General features: G+C 42.9%; 1 protein-coding gene across 2 annotated transcripts in view; it reads right to left on the bottom strand.

Moving 5' to 3' along the window:
- HABP4 (hyaluronan binding protein 4) overlaps positions 1 to 14,585 on the bottom strand; it is a 42,854-nt gene extending 28,269 nt beyond the window's left edge. The window contains exons 1-4 of one of the 2 annotated variants that reach the window (XM_038526840.1): positions 14,155 to 14,585; positions 9,469 to 9,631; positions 2,114 to 2,254; positions 1,835 to 1,903 (exon numbers count right to left, since the gene is read on the bottom strand). In XM_038526840.1, coding sequence (XP_038382768.1) covers positions 1,835 to 1,903; positions 2,114 to 2,254; positions 9,469 to 9,631; positions 14,155 to 14,512 — 731 coding nt within the window. In that variant the 5' untranslated portion in view covers positions 14,513 to 14,585. Of the gene's footprint in view, positions 1 to 1,834; positions 1,904 to 2,113; positions 2,255 to 9,468; positions 9,635 to 14,154 lie in introns of both variants that reach the window. The other variant, XM_038526839.1, reaches the window with a different exon arrangement.
- Positions 14,586 to 15,185: the final 600 nt, after the last annotated feature.

The following is a 15,185-nucleotide window of genomic DNA, read 5'->3' on the forward strand; positions in this document are numbered from 1 at the left end:
TCTTGGGGCAGTTGGGTGGCTCAGTCGGTCAAGTACCTGCCATCTGCTCAGGTCATGATCTCCAGGTCCTGGGATCTAGCCCCTGTTGGGCTTCCCACTCAGCACGGAATCTGCTTCTCTCTCTCTCTCCTTCCACCCCTCCCCACAGCTCATTCTCTCTCTCAAATAATAAATAAAATCTTAAAATAAAAAAAAAAAAAAGAAATCCAAGTCTTACTCTCCAAAAATCTTTAAATTACAAATTATTGCCGCCTCAGAGGTTTGACTTAATAACTCACAGACAACTCAAAATAACATGTGATGTGTGTCATTTTAGCATTGGGACATGCCAGTCCACCAGAGGCACCCCTGGCACCTGGTTACCTCTTCGTGTGATAAGACCAATGCTGACCCCTTAGGGAACATAATCACTTTCAGCCAAAATTATTTTTAAGTTCCAATGCAAACTGAAATGGAGTGGTAGTATTTTAATTAAATTTTTTTTTTGACAGAGATTGAGGGAAAGCACAAGCGGGAGGGGTGGGGGTGGGGGGTAGAGAGGGTCAGAGGAAGAAGGAGAGAACCCACAAGCAGACTCTGCTGAGCACAGAGCCAGACACAGGACTCCATGCCAGGAACCTGAGATCACAACCTGACCTGAAACCAAGAGTCAGGCACTTAACTGGCTGACCCACCCAGGTGCCCCTGGAGTGGCTGTATCAAATAAGGTAGTAAATCAGGTGACTCAGAGGTATTACTTTATAAGATATATACTTTCAAAGTAAAATAAAACAAAATCAAAAGATTCATAATCAAGATCCTATGAAGCCCTATACTGAGAAACATTAAGCAAGTTTCTTCTTCCTTTCAAGAACAACACAGATACGCAGTGGTAGCACATGCAATATTACATTTGGTATTGTTTTGTATACTATTGTCTTTAAGGACAAGTTTCAGGAAAACCAGTTTATGTAAAAAGCTTATGTTCTTCAGAAGAAGAAAAGCAGAAGCCTGGATTCTCTCAAGCCTTCAAACTTGTAGAAAGCCTGCCCTACAACATAGGCAGGGCCCTGAAGTACTTGCTGCCTATTCTATGCAGGAAGGCATTGTCCCTGTGGCTAGGAAATGACAGAAGCAACAGAACCAAGTACCTCCTCTAAGTAGCAAAACTGGCACAGATCTGAGACACCAAGAAGCCTCAGAAAAACGTCAAATTTGAACCTTTGGCGAAACTTGTCATTGAGCTTGGGCCTGCAAATGATTTCATAAAATCAAGATGCAATGTATATAAGAACTTGGGAAGGTCACAGGAAAATATAGAATATTCAGTAATTTAGAAAGCATTGAGGTCTATGCAAATGTACAGTGCCATGTACTGGGGCGTGAGCAAATACAAATTTGTCTGGCTAAAATATGATAAAAGAACTTTAAAAAGTAGTTTTCAAATCTAATTGCAACATAACAACCATGCTTTAAACAAGTCATCTCACTAAACAAAAGCCTAAAGTGAATCTCTATTTAATGGCTCGCAAGCACAAAGATGCTGCAAGCACAACAGAGGATATACTTTTCAAGAAAAGGAAAATAGGGGATCCCTGGGTGGCGCAGCAGTTTGGCGCCTGCCTTTGGCCCAGGGCGCGATCCTGGAGACCCGGGATTGAATCCCACGTCGGGCTCCCGGTGCATGGAGCCTGCTTCTCTCTCTGCCTGTGTCTCTGCCTCTCTCTCTCTCTCTCTGTGACTATCATAAATAAATAAAAATAAAAAAAAAAAAGAAAAAAAAGAAAAGGAAAATAAAGATCCGGAGATTTCCACTTAGCTATAGGTTCACAGAAGGCACACATTTGCACCATACCTGGTATCTTTACCTGATCCCCAGGTTCGAACTCCACATCCACCCATGTTGTCTTCAGTTCTGATTGCTCTAGAGAAAGAAAGAATATTCCCTTAAACTGGAAGGTAGTTCCAAATCAGAGAAGTTGGTCAAAAAAGCTGTCCCAGAATCAGCTCCCTCAGGAATAAGAGTACAATGAATATTAACACATAGCAAACAGATTCATACCATGTATTATCAAGATCACGAAGCAAAAATGGCAGTTACAGAGGAACTGACATTTTCTCATTCCCACCATACCTCTCGAAATCTCGTTTTCCTCTCTGGTCAAAACCGTCAAAAGCTCTGTTCCCGGGGCCACCTCTGCCTCGGCTTCGCATGGCCCCTCTGGGGCCTCCACGGCCTCTCAGTGGTCTGTCCCGATCAAACCTGTCAATGGGTCTAGGAAGAGAGGGGCATAATCAAAAGCGGTGAACTGGATTAAGGGCTAAGGCTTTTTTTCAGAAAAAAAATTCTAGAAAGACATGATGGCTGTAATACATTGGAAAGAATGGTGGCTGGAGTAATAAAGTAACTGTTAAATTTCACCTGAGGCACTGTTCTGAGTAGTCCACATACAGGAATTAATTCTCACAAACAGAACTATAGTATACAACTACTGTCCACAGATAAGGAAACTGAGGCACAAAGGAGGTAGATAATTTGCCCACAGTTGTATAGCTGTGAGGTGAGGGAGCCAGATCAGAGAACCAAGTCCTGGGCAGGTCTCACACTAACCTGTGGAAAGACATCCCTTTTTCCCCTCTGGATCTGGTTTCCTCACTTATAAAATGAGGAGGTTAGATAAACTCTAAGATTCATTCCAGCCCTAATATTCAGTATTTAAGTTAAATTTGGAATGTTTTGTACAACAGAAATAATTAAACTTCAAGTTACGCACCCTCCCAAATCTCCCTCTCCCAAACAACCCATCAGTGACACAGGGGCTGAAAACATGAACCTGTAACCACCTCAACTCTACCCCCGCTGCCCTACAGGACCTTCCAAGGACAGCTGAAGCGCTTTGTTGTTAAGGCCAACAACAACTTTTGTCTTTACGTCATTTGACCCCATTCATCATTTGAAACCAGTGACCATTCATCTTCCTCTGACCTCTCTGGCTTCTCCTTCCCTGCCTGTCCTTAAAAAGTATTTTTGTAACAGGTCATACTGAAACAGAGTACACATTCACAAGCTACTTCCCTTGCTCCCTAGCTACCCAATTCCACTTCCCAGAGGTAGGCACCTCCAGAGTCACAAGAAAGGACCAGTTCCGTATCTTGCCTCTTTCATTTAACTAGTCTCCGTGCTTCACACACAGCTGCCTCCCTCGTTCTTCTGGATATCGGATTGTCCTTACGTGACCCTGCATGCCTGACTCCCATTCTAGGCACACATTGTCCTCATCTCTATGCTGTTGCTACGTGATCTTACATCTTTCATCGTAGTCTCTGATCCTAGGCCACAAAGCCAGTTCTTCCTGGACATACCCTCTGTCTATGCCCTGGCCCTGCAGATACATGACCAATGCTGACCCCCTGCTCCTCTTATGGTCCCTAACTTACAGCATGAAAAAGTACCTAAGCCAAGAACCAAGTGTCTTCTACAATCTTCCCTTCTTCCTCTGCCACTGGTGCCATGGCCTGACTGCCTACCCTCTTCTCACACCTCTTCTTGGCTCTGTCTCTGGCCACTGTTAATTTTTATGAGGGCCAGCCTTTCCTCCATTAGGCTTGAAGCTACTGCAGGAAGGATTCCATCTTTTCATCATTACAATATTACTTTAATAAGATAAAATTTATTTTTTAGGGACGCCTGGGTAGCTCAGTGGTTGAGTGTCTGCCTATGGCTCAGGGAGTGATCCTGGGGCCCAGGATCAAGTCCCACATCGGACTCCCTGCAGGGAGTCTGCTTCTCCCTCTGCCTATGTCTCTGCCTCTCTTTCTCCATGTGTCTCATGAATAAATAAATAAAATCTTTTTTAAAAATTGTATTTTTTAATTTGTCAAGGCTTTAAAAATATTTAAAATCATGAAGAATTACTCATTGAACTCTAGTGGCATTAGTGGTTCAAACACCAAAACCAGAGGTATGTTCCTGTCTACTGCTATGGCTGAAAATGTTACATTAAAAAGCTACTATATGATGTGGGGAAAAAGATACAAAACTCATTCTCCTATTGGAAAAGAAAAAAAAATACAGAAGCACCACTTATTAACTTTATGCAAGTCTCTTACTAGAAACATCATCCTAAATACATTCTCCAAGTTGGCTTTTCTGTCTCCAACCTCCCTCCACCCCTGAGCAAAACAAAATTTCTATTCTTTTTTTTTTTTTTAAGGTTTATGTATTTGAGAGAGAGAGAATATGTGTGCGTGAACACATGTGCACTTAGCAGGGAAGGGCAGAGGGAGAGGCAGAGAATCTCAAGCAGACTTCCCACTGACTGTGGAGCCCACTCAGAGCTTGATCTCATCATCCTGAAATCATGACCTGATATGAAATCAAGAGTCAAGACACTTAACCAACTGAGCCACCCAGGCACTCCAAAACAAAAATTTTAAATAGAGATTGTTGTAAAATCTATTACACATATGATAAATATCTGAAGGAGAGTTCTAAAACAATGACACAATTCAAGTAACAATACATTCTTTAACAAGGAAGTTGAACAGGGCCATAAATGAAAAAAAATCTAAATATTGAGGGGAAGTGAAATACCATAACACGTGAAAAGAATGTCAACAGTCAGAATAGGTCTGAATTTACATGTAATCTAGATCAGATACCAGCAAAATACAAAGTCATTTGAAATATAACAGTGATTGACCCTGAAATAGCCCTTGTGTGATATTTTAATCCCTTAAACTACTTTTTTCTTTATTCTACAGGTTACACACACCCCCACCCACAATTAAATATATTCTCAGTTGCTTCTTTATATTCTTTTGGTTATAAAATATATCTTCTTTGTGCTCATGTTGGCAGCATATATACTAAAAATTGGAACATTAAAACATTTTTTTTTTTTTTTTTAACAGGTTAGTGAGCGTGGAGAAATCCTGTACTCTGCTTAAGGAAGCTTTGTGATGTACTCACAAGTAAAAGTAAGGAAAATAACATTTCAGTGAAGAATCCTGTTGTACATCCCTGTAAGCCACTCTCTGGTGGCAACCCTAGCAAGTAGACATGAGTACCTGTTTTACAGGTAAAGGGACCGAAGTTCATGGAAGAGAGAAGGAGGGTTAGCATTTAATGGGTACAGTTTCACTTTGGGAAGATAAAAATGTTCTGAGATGGATTGTGGTAATGGTTGCACAACAATGTGAATGTACTTAATGCCACTGCACTATCGTGCATTTATAAGTGGTTAAAATGGTAAATTTTATGTTATGTATATCTTACCCCAATTTTTATTTATTTTTTTTTTGTTTTTTTTTTTGTTGTTGTTTTTTTTTTTTTTCTTATTTTTTTTTTCTTACCCCAATTTTTAAAAATGTTTCCCTTATGAGGAGGAAAAAAAATTAAACATCTGAGTAAGTGATTCTCTCAGAACTTGAACTGACTTTGAATGACCAGCAGTAAACTTTCAGGAAAAGCCAGAGAGTCAAAAGATACCCAGATAGACTAATTTCCTAATAGCCCATGTTCAAAGATTCACTTAAACTCATTATTTGGAGCCTAAAGAAAAACTCCTACTGCATTAAAAACAGTAATTGCACTCCCAGACTATGCGCAAGTGATGTGGCTAAGCTCTGCACCTGAACCACATGGAAGCTACTCTCGGCACCATTTATGACACTGCTTCTATGTGAACACACATGTTCTGCCTTAGTGGAATAAAAAAATCCATGTGAGCTGGCTGTGACCAGAGTACTCATCACGGCAACTCTGGGTCTTTGTTCCCTTATTCATAAACATGGAGAGGACTGAATTAGATACTCTGTTAAGATTATCAAGATTCTAGGGGCACCTGGGTGGCTCAGCCATTTAAGCATCCAACTCTTGATTTCAGCTCAGGTCATGATCTCAGGGTTGTGAGACTGAGCCCTGTGACCGGCTCTGTGCTGGATGTGTGATGTGCTCAGAAGTTGGGTGTCTGCCTCCAGCTTAGGGCGTAATCCCGGGGTTCTGGGGTCAAGTCCCACATTGGGCTCCCTTCGGTGAGCCTGTTTCTCCCTCTGCTTGTGTCTCTGCCTCTCTATCTCTTATGAATAAATAAAAAAAATTTTAAAAAAAGATTCTCTCCCTTTGTCCCTCCCAGGCATGCATGCATGCTCTCTTAAAAAAAAAAAAAAAAAAAAAAAGATTTTCAAGATGCTATAATTCTAACATGTATATGCATCATAGAAAATGCAAGGTGACACAATTTCTCACTATTAAATAAGCAAAGATGAAAGTTCAATCTATCATATTCAAATCTGAAGAAAGAGTTATGAGAAATGCTTTCATAGGGGTGCCTGGGTGGCTCAGTCAGTTAAGCATCTGCCGATGGCTCAGGGTCCTAGGATCAAGCCCGCATCGGGCTCCCTGCTCAGTGGGGGGAGTCTCCTTCTCTCTCTCTTTCTGCCCTTCCCCTTGCTCATGTTTTCTCTCAGTATCTGTCTCAAATAAATAAATAAAATCTTTAAAAAAATAAAGAAATATAAAAAAAGAAATGCTCCTATAGATTATTACTGACAGAGTAAACGGACAGGTTACTAGGACAGGGATTGGTTATTATGTATCAAAAGATCCCCCCCCCTTACTCCAATTTGTTTTCACATTACAAGTATCCATCGAAACTTTCACTGTAACAACTGCATCCTAGGATACATGATGCCCAAACTGGATCCTAGGATACAGGATGCCCAGCTGAGAACCACTGGTTCATGGCCCTAACTGAAGTTCCCACTTCTAGAACTCACATCTAGTAAAGGTCCAATACTAAGGGAATGATTACACTGTACTGCATCGACAACACAACATAATAGAACCATAAAAAATGTTTACAAAACATTGTTAAGAACATGGAAAACACTCTGCCCTGGCAAGAAGAATTGAAAGAATATGAAGGACTCAGTACATGTGTATTATCATCTTAATATTTAGTATATCTGTGTATAAGAAAAAAAGGAAAAAATTAGGCCAAGTGTCAAGAGTAATTATCTTAGATGGGAAGTTAAGTAGTTTTAATTTTCTTTATAATTGTATTATTTTCTAAACTGCCCAAATTGTTTTATTGATCTTTATTAATAGAAGAGTACTTTTTAAGAAATTAAGGAAAATATCTTTTCCTTTTTTAAGATTTTATTTATTCATGAGAGAGACACAGAGAGAGAGGCAGAGACACAAGCAGAGAGAGTAGCAAGCTCCCTGTGCGGAGCCCGATGTGGGACTCTATCCCAGAACCCTGTTTCTCTCTCTGCCTGTGTCTCTGCCTCTCTCTGTCTCTCTCTCGTGAATAAGTAAAATCTTTTTTAAAAATAATAATTTCCGGGCAGCCCCGATGGCGCAGCAGTTTAGCGTCGCCTGCAGCCCGGGGTGTGATCCTGGGGACCCAGGATTGGGTCCCACGTCGGGCTCCCTGCATGGAGCCTGCTTCTCCCTCTGCCTGTGTCTCTGCCTCTCTCTCTCTGAATACATAAATAAATATTTAAAAATAATAATAATTTCCTTGAAGGTAATAATTCCCTACATATACCTAACGTAATACACTGAGGACACAAGACATCACTTCTGTGGTATTCCTGCCAAAGTGAGTATCATTCCATGAAGAAACACCAGACAAACTCAAATTCTGGGCTGTTCTACAAAATAACTGGCTCACACTCTTCCAAAATGTCAAAGTCATAAAAGATAAAGGAAGACTAAAGAGCTGGTCTACGCTGAAGACGACTAAATGCAGTGCACATTCTCGGACTTCATTCTGAACCACGCTTTTTTTTTTTCTTTTGCTAAAAGGGATGGGACAATTGGTGAAATGTGGAGTACTCTGTAGATTACATGATTTAGATAATTAGGTAACAGTATTGTATCACTGTTAATGAGTTTGATAACTGTACCATGTTTTTAGGAAATACATTTAAAGTATTTAGAGATAAAGAGATATTTCTGCACCTTACTCCTAAATGTCAAAAAGGGTGTGTGTGTGTGTGTGTGTGTGTGTGTGTGTAAGGGAAGGGAAAGAGACAGAAAGAGAAAGGGAGAGTAGGATAAAGCAAATGTTAACATTTAGGGAATTTGGATGAGGGTATATGGGAATTCTTTGTATAATTCTTGCAACTTTCTATAAATCTGAAATTATTTTTAAAGAAAAAAGAAAAACCCCTCCATAATCCCATATCCCACCCTACCTCTGCATACATGTATGATTTCACTTAATAGGTATCATTTTGTGTTCATATATATTCATCCTTTTTAAAGATTCACAGTTTTGCTACTAAAAAAAGCTGGAAACATGAATTTGTGCTTTTGAGCTATAATTTCCTTATTTCCACAGAATAAGTCCCTGAAGTGAGAAAAAAAAAATACACATAGGTTTCCCCAAATAAATAGCTCTGATCCAAAAACTTTTTTTGTAAGCAAGCAGACGATGGCCATTACACAGCAAAATTGAAGAAATCACCAAAAATTGCAGAATTAAGCCTTTCTTTTCCCTTACCCTCTGACATGGTGGCAGATACACCATCTTCATGTTCTGAATATGTGACTTCTAGGGTCTGGATCTGTGAAAGTCACCACCTGCCTCAGCCCTCCCAGACTGAGCTACTTATTCTCTGCTGGATTTTTGTACTTTTTTGTGGTAGGGCAGTTTAATGAACATGGTTTTACAAAGCCTTATCCTTTGAATAAAACTTGTAGCCAGGATCAGAAATGGAATGAATAGTCAAGAAGTTGAAAGACTTTGGGAATAATGGCTCCCTTGACATGAAACTGTTGACAGCTGATAGAGTCCACATACACGGTTCTAGTCTCCCTAGACTTTTTTTTACCTACTTTGCTTTAAACGAGATTCACAAGTTGCTTGCTTAATCTAAATTCAGTGTTGTGCAGGTTGAATAATTAAAAACTTCAGGCAGCAAGCCCCTGCCATGGTAGTACCAAGCATAAGACCCCGAGGACTGCTCTGCGAGTACAGGTAGGCACACACAGCCTGCATGCAGCCCCATCACTCAGGAGTCCAGCTCCACATGCTGGCACCACCTGCCAGGTTACAGCACTTTCTAGAGGAAGGTATGGGAGCCAGGAATTGGTGTCACACACTGTATCAGTTTTTCTTAAAATGTCTGTCATCATGAGAGCCAACTGACCTAACCAACCATAGGCCCAGAAACTTGTTTACATTTTTAGTAGTCTAAATCAGTAATGTTAAATCAAAACCATAATTATATCCCTAGCCTACACTGCAAAACAAAATGTAACCAGTTTCCCAGACTCCTGTGCAGTTTTTTAGGGAGTCTTTGCTCAGTTACCAATAAATAATTTATTTTTCACCATACGACCATTTCCTTCCATGTCACATAAACTCCCAACTAAAATTGGCAAAATATTCCCAGGACTGGCATCATGAAGAGGTTGCAAATGCTAGCAGTTCTCTGAAAACCCTCTGGCTCCCCATTCCCTGCAGTACGTACTTTTCATCTGTGAACTTCTCAGGTGTCAAGTCGGCCTGTCTCTCAGTCTCATAGGGTCGATATTCCCTGTAGGATCTCCGCTCTGCTCTGTCAAGCGTCACCTCTGTCCCCCGGCTGTCATTCCATCCCTGTTGCTCCCCTCTTCTGGGAGCTCGCTTCTGGCCTGCTGGCGACAAATCAGAAGGGAGAGCTGGGACACCGGGTCCATGACGGTATATTTACTGTCCAGAGAGAGTTTTAAATTCTACTTTTCTAGAAGTTAAAGTCATAGGAAAATCTGGGAAGTTTGAAAACATTCGAAGAAGTTGTAGATGCTGTCACGGCCCTAAAGCAACTACAGTTGAGCCTTGAACAACACTATGATTGAGGTGTGCAGGCCATGTGTACATGGATTTTTTGAGATACAGTAGTGTAAATGTGTTTTGTCTTCTCTAGCTTATCTGCTGTAAGAATACAATACACAACACATTCACAAAATACATGTTAATTGACTGTTATCCATAGGCTTTCACTCAACAGTAGGGTATTAGGTAAATTCTGAGGAAGTCAAAAGTTATGTGGATTTTTGCCTGCACAGGAGGGTGGTGTCCCTAATTCCCACATTGCTCAAGGGTCAACTGTACTTCCTAAAAAAACTTTTAAGATACTTATGTTCTCTTTCTCTTCTGTCCTAGGCAATATAAATTATACCAACTAACATACAGGTATCTCACAATAAGTGTGACAGTTCATGTTTGCTAAATTGTTTTTGACAGAAACTACTTTATTAAAATGTCGTAGTTAAGCACCATACAGAAAAGTTAAAGGACAGACACTATATTGCAGATTGTTCTTTAAATGAACTAGGATTCATCATTGGCTATTAAGGTTTTAGTTTCTAAATAGTCTATACTACTATCATCTTTTTTGTTTGAAAACAGATTTTCCTGCTCTCCTTCTCTTTGATGGGTTTTATACATTTATTTATTTACTTTTTTTTTTTTGTTTCATACATTTATGATCATACTTCTCAATAGGAGGCCAAACTGCTATTTGCCAACTCATACGAGGGCCAGTCAGCACTCGAAGGGGCATCTCTCCTTCGCAGAAGCCAGCACTCAGCTGGGTCCAGTACAGGCTTCAGTCTCTTTTTCTCTCTTTACTCCTCTCTGCTTTTGGTGCTTTAAAATTTTTAAGTAGATTCTATTTCTGAGGGCAGCCAATACTCGATAAATTCAGTAATGAAGAACTTTGTCACTTCTTAAATCATCTTCCAAAAATGTGTTTATTTTTCTCTATATACATTTGAAAGGTCTCCATCTCAAACAGGACACATTATTTTTATTATAGTAGCTTCAATTTTCCTTGGTATAACTTACCCTTCACATTCGTTGTATGGCTATAAAAATATTAAATGTATTTGAATTAATGGGTATTTTTTAAATTCCCGGATTCCTTTCTTACTTAGATAACACATGACTCTTAAGGAATATATGTTTATACATATTTTTCTGTTTTTCCTACCAAATATTTCCTATCTGAACTTTTTACTGGGCACAGGTAAGTATTAACATAGTTCCAATACCTTACCGGTCCCATTTTAAAGCAAAAATCAAGTCTGTGACACCACTAACATAAAATTGTGCAACTTATTACCTGTTAGTTAACAAACTATTTTTTTCAAATGTGAAAAGTTATACAATAAATCTAAGTTCAATCTTAAGTCATTGTCCCACAACCTAGAAATGCTTAAGTCCAATTTGGATCCTGTACTGATGTCACAATTTGAGCTAATGACATGTTGAGGATATGGGAAAGATGCTGTCATAAATAGATCCTGCCCCTCTCACAGAAGCAAAAAAGAGATTGACACTTATCCCAGGAGTCTGCAATGCCAAATCTGAGGGCACGTACATTACCAAAAGAGATCAAATTTGAAATGTTAGGTAGAAAATGTTATTATGAAAGTTAATTATCTAACAAGTTGAAAACAGACTATGACAATAGTCTAAACTCTACTTTTCAATACTTTTCCCTCAATGTAAAAAGTTTTTTTAATGCTGCTTTAAAGTTCTTCATTATAACTTATTTTTTAAAATCTTAATATTTCCACTCAACTACAGAATTACTTAAGAGCTTATCCCACCCTATTTGCTTCCTCAAGGTTATTTTTTTTAATTAAATTAAATTTGGAATTCACCATTCAAAATTTAAAATGACATTTAGTGCATACTTTGTACTAAAACTTCTTCCCAAGTTTTGGTACATAAATTAAAAACCATTAAGTATAACTGGCTACTTATTAGAATAATTATAAGTACACTGTGAACATTTCATTCTCTCCCCACCACCCAAAGATTAAAAGGGGTCCAGTTTTTTCCCCCACAATCTAGTGCTAAGAGATCAAGACTGCAACTGAACCGACTGTTTCTGTGCTGGGTCAGCAGCACCAAGTGGATAATGCAAACACTGAATTTCTCTAGCTCTTTCCAATAAAAGGCTGGCACATGTTGTCTAAGCACTGACCTATACCCAAGCCCATATGAAGGGACAGAGTATAATAAAATTTACAGTGAGATGTTCTACAAAATAAAGTTGAGCTCTGACTCAAGGACAGTAGTTCTGAAAGGTTAGGAAGAGCAAAGCTTAAATAGCCTCTATGAATTTCAAGAATGAATTTATCGAACAAGGCTTGGGTACAGTCTATATATGTTGTTCAATAGTGAAGGACGTTAAAAACCTGTTTCTATGGGAAAATCTTACGCTTTCCACATCCGTATCCAAAAATGTTTCCAATATATGTCAAATATGTTTTGACTTTGATTCCTGTCCATACTGAGCATTCACTTATAAGACTCTAAATTAAAAATTTTGAATGTTAGAAAAGCACAATCCATATCAATTAGGGCTACAAAACCTTGAGAGAGTAGCTCTCTAAAAATTTAGTACAGTAACTACATGAATGTAAATTAATGAACTGAACACAGGCCTGAAAAAGAATTGACAAATGACAAAATTTCCATTTTAACTACAAAATTAACTAAAGATTTTTAATATGGATCTCAAAAGCCAGATCATCTGGATCATGAACAACTGACAGAAAAGTTAGTAAACCCAGATTACAATGCTAAGGGAAAGCAGATTGCAACTCAGCTCATATATCATTTAAATTAGAAAAAAAGAAATAGTTCTGTATGTACATAAATGCAAAGTGTTAACAAGTAAGAAAAACAGGATAATTTTACTTTACTTCATACATTTAGGGAACCGTTCAAAATCCTTATAATAATGCATGATTTTCAACATTAAAAAGGTTAAAAAGCAATGTATTAACAGATAGCACTAAATGGAGTTTCACACTATTCTAAAGGATAAAACACATTGTTTTCAGTTGTTAAAAAGGGAGAGGAAAAGCTGAGCCTTCCTCAGTTTTTTCATTACTATGTTTATCTAAATAGATTTATGAGAAAAATGAGAACACCAAATGTACAATGTATCTCAAGCTTCATTCACCTTAAATAGGCCCATAAACGTACTGGCCCTACCAGCATGGGGGTCTTGAGATATCCAGAAGCATTTAAAATAGTTTCCAACATCTTTATTGTAGTGAATTTTCTGATTCACAAGCGATACTGTTGGACTGAAGTTTTACAGGTAAATACTACCTAGCCTGCCCGAGTCAAAGACCCAACCCTTAAGTCAGGAGTTGTAACCTCAGCTGGGAGCACAGCTGTCATGAGCAAGGAACGAGCCAGAGAAGCGAGTTGAATACGCTGCCCAACAACGGCTGAGCGGTCGGACGACACATCTTAACCTTAATACTTTCATTAAGCAAGCCTCACTCAGCATCACCGCCTTATTTTAGGAATACAGATGGAACACAGGTGGAGTCCTGCAGACTACGGGCTGATGCAGTTCAGGTGACAAGCGAGTCCTGAGCACCCTCCCTGATAGATGCGGACCGGGGTCTCTGGTACACGCGGTGTGGGGAACTTTGTGCTTGTTGAAAAGGTGAAAGGTTACAAACGCTTTTCTTGAAGCAGCCCGAGTTAAGGACAGGTTACATATCCCAAGGACACTACATGCTGCACTGGACAACGACCGGCCGGTTGCGGGAGGGTGCCGGGGTGGGGTGAAGGCGCGGCCCGCACGCAGCCGGGGACCCCGCGGCCGTCCCCGCCGCACTCCGCTCCTGGCCCTGACGTCACAGCCCTTCCCCGCGGTCACCTAGGCCTCGGCTCCAGCACCCCGCGGCCGGGCGCGCCCTCCTGCCTTCCCCTCCCCACCACGCTTCCCTTGCGGCCTCCCGACCGGCATCCTGCAGACAGAGGTCCGGCTGGGGGACGGAGTCGGACTCCGCACGCTCTACCTCTGAGCTCCCCGGGGTCACCTCCGCCACACGCACCGCCCGAGCCGTGTGACTCAACTTTGCCCAACTTGTAAGGGCTCAGCTCCAGAACGCTGAGACCCTCGCTCCACGCCCGCTCCCCTCCACCCCCGCGAGGGGCGTGACGCCCCCTCCCGTCCTCTTCTCCTACCTTCCAACGCCACAAGGCCCCTTCCCTCTGGACCAGGACCCCCAGGCCCCGGTCTCGCAGCGGAGGTCGGGAGGCGGCCAAGAGCGATGACCTCCGTGACCCCCTTGTCCTGCCCCCCGACCCCCGCGCCTATCCGGGGGCGCCCAGGTGCCGGGCGGGGCGCGCGTACCAGGGGGCGGCGGGCCGACCCCGGGGCTGTCCGGCTGCGGCGCGCCGGGGCCCGGGAGGCTCTTGCGCTCCTTCTGGGACTCCCTCCGGCCGCCACCCGCGCCAGGTCTGTGGCCCGAGGCCCCGGCCGGGCTCCTGCCGCCGCGGTTGCCGGCCCCGGCAGCCGCCGCCGCCTCGTCGCGCCTCTTGCGCTGCAGCTGTTGCTGGCGCCTGTGCTCGGCCTCACGCAGGATGTCGAACGGGTCCGACTCGTCGTCCAGCAGCTGGTGGAAGCGGTTGGCCACGACGCAGCCGAAACTCTCCTGCATCGCGGCGCCGGCGGCGGCCGCGGCCACGGGACTTCCCAGAACGCCCTTCATGCCCCGCGGCCACTGCGGGCCTGCGGCCGGCAGCCCACGCGAGCGAGTCTCAGCAAAGCCGGCGGCGAGGACCCATCCCGCCCGCCGCTGCCGCCCTCCCTGCCCTGCCCTGCGGGGTCCCGTCCCCCTCGGCACCTGCCCCCGCGCCGCCGCCGCCGCCGCCGCGCCGCCGCCGCCACCGCCCACCCCGGCGCCCCTCGGCAGCCAATCAGCACAGGAGGACACGCCCCCTCCCCTAGCCGGCGTCCCTGGAAGCCCAATCAACGGCGGGCTGCTGTCACGTCACGCGACCTCTATGCCCCTCCCCCAGGCTCAGCAGAGAGGGGCGGGGCGCAGGGGCGGGGCGCAGGGGCGGGGCGCAGGGGCGGGGCTACCGGGAGGAGCCGCGGGGCTGGGGGTGCGGGCTGCCGGTCGTGCGGGCTGCCGGGCTGTGCGGGCGGGCTCCGGCTGTTACCCGTCCTCTTTCCGGGACACGGGATGCAGTCCTTGCGGGCCACTCTTGGAAGTGTGTATATTCCTCCAGCCGTTCAACTACGCAGTGGGGTTGTAAGGGGTTGTGCTGTAAGGGATGCGAGCTCCGTGTTCTCATCAATCTTAGTCTGCAGACAGAAAAGCGCCCTAAACAGAAGGCACGGACTTTTTTACGCGCCCGAAGCAGAGGGACCTGACCTAA

This window comes from Canis lupus, chromosome 1, assembly GCF_011100685.1.
Source record: "Canis lupus familiaris isolate Mischka breed German Shepherd chromosome 1, alternate assembly UU_Cfam_GSD_1.0, whole genome shotgun sequence".
In the NCBI taxonomy this organism is placed as follows: domain Eukaryota; kingdom Metazoa; phylum Chordata; class Mammalia; order Carnivora; family Canidae; genus Canis; species Canis lupus.